The following is a 3883-nucleotide window of genomic DNA, read 5'->3' as shown; positions in this document are numbered from 1 at the left end:
TGTCTATTTTAGATATTACCTCTATGTAAGTCCTCTACAATGTAAATCTTTTTCCAAACTGCTTTCGTGTATTTATATTGTGCTATCTAAATTTACTAAATACTTAATTTTTTTGAAATTGTTAAATATACCTCTTAGGAACTTCAATGATTGGTTAAGAAGATTCTCCCACCCATAGAAATGAAAGAGTTATCTCCTTAACATGTGAAGAGTGAAACAAAGTAAACCTTGCTTTAATCTTTTATTAAAATTTAACCCATTTAAATTTTTTGTGTAAGGCATTAGCTATATGTACAACTATATTACCCTCCAAATAGAAAGCAAATTATGACAAATCAGTTATTAATAATGTGTTCTTTCCCCCATATGTCTCTTAACTACTTGCCTCTCCATTATTCTGAAGATTTTTCAGGTAAGTGATGAGGTTTTAATCAGCATTACGTGATAATACTTGAAAGTATGGAACATAAACCATATTGCTTATATGTGGAAAGAATAAACAAATTATCATAAGACTTCAGAAAGTCACTAGTAAGAATTATATTTATAGGTAGTTTTGTCCTGAACTCTGAAATAAGACATACAGAAGACTCTATGGACCAAAGGAGGAATGTGACTGAGTTTGTCCTCTTGGGGCTCACTCGGAGCCCTCAGGGTCAGAAAATATTATTTGTTGTGTTCTTGCTAATGTACATTGTGACAATGGTGGGCAACCTACTCATTGTTGTGACTGTGGTGGTCAGTCCAACCCTGGATTCCCCTATGTATTTCTTTCTTGGCTATTTATCATATATGGATGTTCTTTATTCTAACACAATCACCCCAAATATGATTATTCACTTACTCAGTAAGAAGAAAACCATTTCATTCCAAGCCTGCATGGCTCAGCTTTTTATGGAACACTTATTTGGTGGTGCTGAGATTTTACTCCTGGTGATCATGGCTTATGACCGCTATGTGGCCATCTGCAAACCTTTGCATTATTCCACAATCATGAATCAGCGAGTGTGTGTTCTGCTGCTGCTGTTGGCCTGTGTTGGTGGGTTTTTACATGCTGTAGTTCAACTTCTCTTTGTTTACAACCTTCCCTTCTGTGGTCCCAATGTCATTGACCACTTTGGCTGTGACATGTACCCCTTGTTAAAACTTGCCTGCACTGACACCTACATTATTGGCCTCACTGTGGTTGCCAATAATGGGGCAATGTGTACAGTCATCTTTATGCTGTTACTCATCTCCTATGGGGTCATCCTTCACTCCCTGAAGAATGTTAGTACAGAAGGTAGGCACAAAGCCTTATCCACCTGTGGCTCCCACATTACTGTGGTGGTCCTCTTCTTCGTCCCTTGTATCTTTCTGTATGTGAGACCTCCTTCTACCTTACCCATTGATAAATCCTTGACTGTGTTTTACACCATTATCACCCCTATGTTGAACCCTCTAATCTATACTCTGAGAAATGGAGAGATGAAACATGCCATGAAAAAGCTCTGGACCAGAAAAAGTACATGAAGCAGCAAAGATATATATATCATCTATTTTCAAAGAATTTTTCTTTCCAGGAAACATATATGTAATTACTGAACTGCAGTAAACTTCTCCTCAGGTTTAGTAACTAGGACATGATGAAAAACATTTATTTTGTGAATACTTCCAATGATAAAAATATACTCTTAAGATTTGCATGATTTTATAGTTCAATACATATGTGTATATGGTTTGAAATACTTTTTTTAAGATTTTCAGTTTCTTAGGAAACTATGTATACATTTGGGTGTAAATGTCTCCATTGAGAACATAGATTTATGTACTATATGATATTAAGCTATATTTAATACTATAAATTTATTTTAGTTAGTGGAAGATTTTCTCCTGTTACTCTTAGATAATGTAATCTTTCTCATAATTTATAGGACTCATTATGGCTTTCAAAAAAGAATAGCGATACAACATAAAAATTTATTCACTCTCTCTCCCTAAAGACTACTTATGTTAATATTGAGGTGCGTGTATTATTTTTGAGTCTGCAAGACACTTTGCATGTATTATTTTGCTTATATTTCTTAACAAGTTCATATTGAAGAAACATGATGTTTTGGTTGTAATACTACACATAAGGTGGCTATGTTAATAAAAATTATCTGAATGAACAAGGTGTATATGCATAAAAATAAACAAATCTTACTTCTTTTCCCAATTGTATAATCATATTTTCTCTTCAAGTGGAGCAGAATTCTTTGGATGTATATTTTTATTAAGATCAACATTAATCTTCCCAGATAGTTTAGAATATCTGGGAACACATCTGCTCTTTTTCAATCTCCCCAACTCCTCTTTTGCTTACAGTATTTCATAGCCTTCTATAGACATGCAGGCTCTGTCTTTCATCTGTAAATTTAGTATAAACCATGATCCATGTGCTCCAAACATGAACTACAGAACTTGATACCAGATATTATGGGTGCTATTGTTAAGGAAGATGTTGACTATATATACTATCTTATCTCTCTTATTAATGAAATATTGATTACTAGGTAATAAAGAGGCCAGAATATATTGGGTTTTTTGACAGACATATTCATAAAATAGTCTCTCTCTCTGAATCAGTGTTGAAATAAAATATTATCTGCCTCTAAATGGTCGATAGAATGTGGTCAAGAAAGATTGCTATTCTGCTTCCAATTATTAGTCTTGATTTATGAGGGGCTAAGTCTTTGGGGCAATGGATGGTTTTTATAAGTAAGTCACAATGTATGAGAAATCTTATATCCTGACTTTTATACTTGTTAAGTGGAGATTTTTTATATCATCTCAAAGTCTTTTCAACTACTATACTATCCTCCAAAATTTCAAACATTTGAGTTGATCAGATTTTATGTAATTCATTCTTTCGCATTTAGATGTTGCTATGGAGTGAGAATTGTGTCCCTCTCCAAAATCAGAAGTTAAATACTTTATAATGTGGTGATATTTAGAGATGGGACCATTAGGAATTGATTAGGTCATGAAGATGGAGTCCTCATCATTGAGATAAATTTCCTTTTAAAGAGATCCCAAGAACTCACTTGACCCTTCTGCCATGTGTAGACACTGCAAAATGGCCACTGTCTATCAACAGGGAAGGGACCTTACCAGATATGCAATCTGCTGGCACCTGAATCTTCAACCTTTGAATTCCTAAATCTGTGAAAAATAACTGTTTATTGTTTAAACCACCCAGCCTAAAGTTTTCTTTGTTAGTAACCAAATGGACTAAGTCAGACATTTAGTTAATTTTCAAATGTTTGTAGTTATTTCAATTGATGAGATAGAAGTCTTTATTAATTGTGTCTGTTCATTGATCTATAATTTCCCTGAACTCAGGTAAATTTTCTTAATTGTCTTTGTGTTCTCTGTTTATTGAACAATACAGGGGACCCAGAATCTAGTCTATAGACTTTGTCAATTAGTTGAAATCTTGATCTAGTGAAGTGAGTAATTTTTTCAGATAAATTTTGATTAACACACTCCACATTAAAGATATATATATATAATATTGCTACAAATATTTACTCTTTGACATTTACTACAAATATTTATAATTATTGTATCTTTTATGTTATAATTATGAATGTTCTATATAAAGATAATATTTTAACATTCTTTTACTTTTTGATTTTTTATCACATCATTCTTAGTAAATTTCATAACCTAATGATTTTATCAATTTTAATCTTTTTCCAAATATATATAACCTTTGAAAATATTTTATTTTTTAATCCACCTATAATATATTTTTGTTTGTGATAAGGAAATAACTAAGTTCAAATGGCATAATAGTCTTCCATCATAATTATTCATTTCAGTATCAATTTTAAAGTTTTCAATTTAGTACATCAAGTTT

General features: G+C 32.3%; 1 protein-coding gene across 1 annotated transcript; it reads left to right on the top strand.

The window, feature by feature from the left end:
* The first annotated feature begins 594 nt into the window (after window positions 1–594).
* LOC140693215 (olfactory receptor 4A47-like) lies at window positions 595–1512 on the top strand. Its single transcript, XM_072957234.1, has one exon. It carries the CDS (start codon window positions 595–597, stop codon window positions 1510–1512), a length of 918 nt encoding a protein of 305 aa, XP_072813335.1.
* Window positions 1513–3883: the final 2371 nt, after the last annotated feature.

This window comes from Vicugna pacos, unplaced genomic scaffold (assembly GCF_048564905.1).
Source record: "Vicugna pacos unplaced genomic scaffold, VicPac4 scaffold_19, whole genome shotgun sequence".
NCBI classification, from domain to species: Eukaryota; Metazoa; Chordata; class Mammalia; order Artiodactyla; family Camelidae; genus Vicugna; species Vicugna pacos.
The sequence above is the reverse complement of the archived record's forward strand: the minus strand, read 5'-3'. Positions and strand labels throughout refer to the sequence as shown.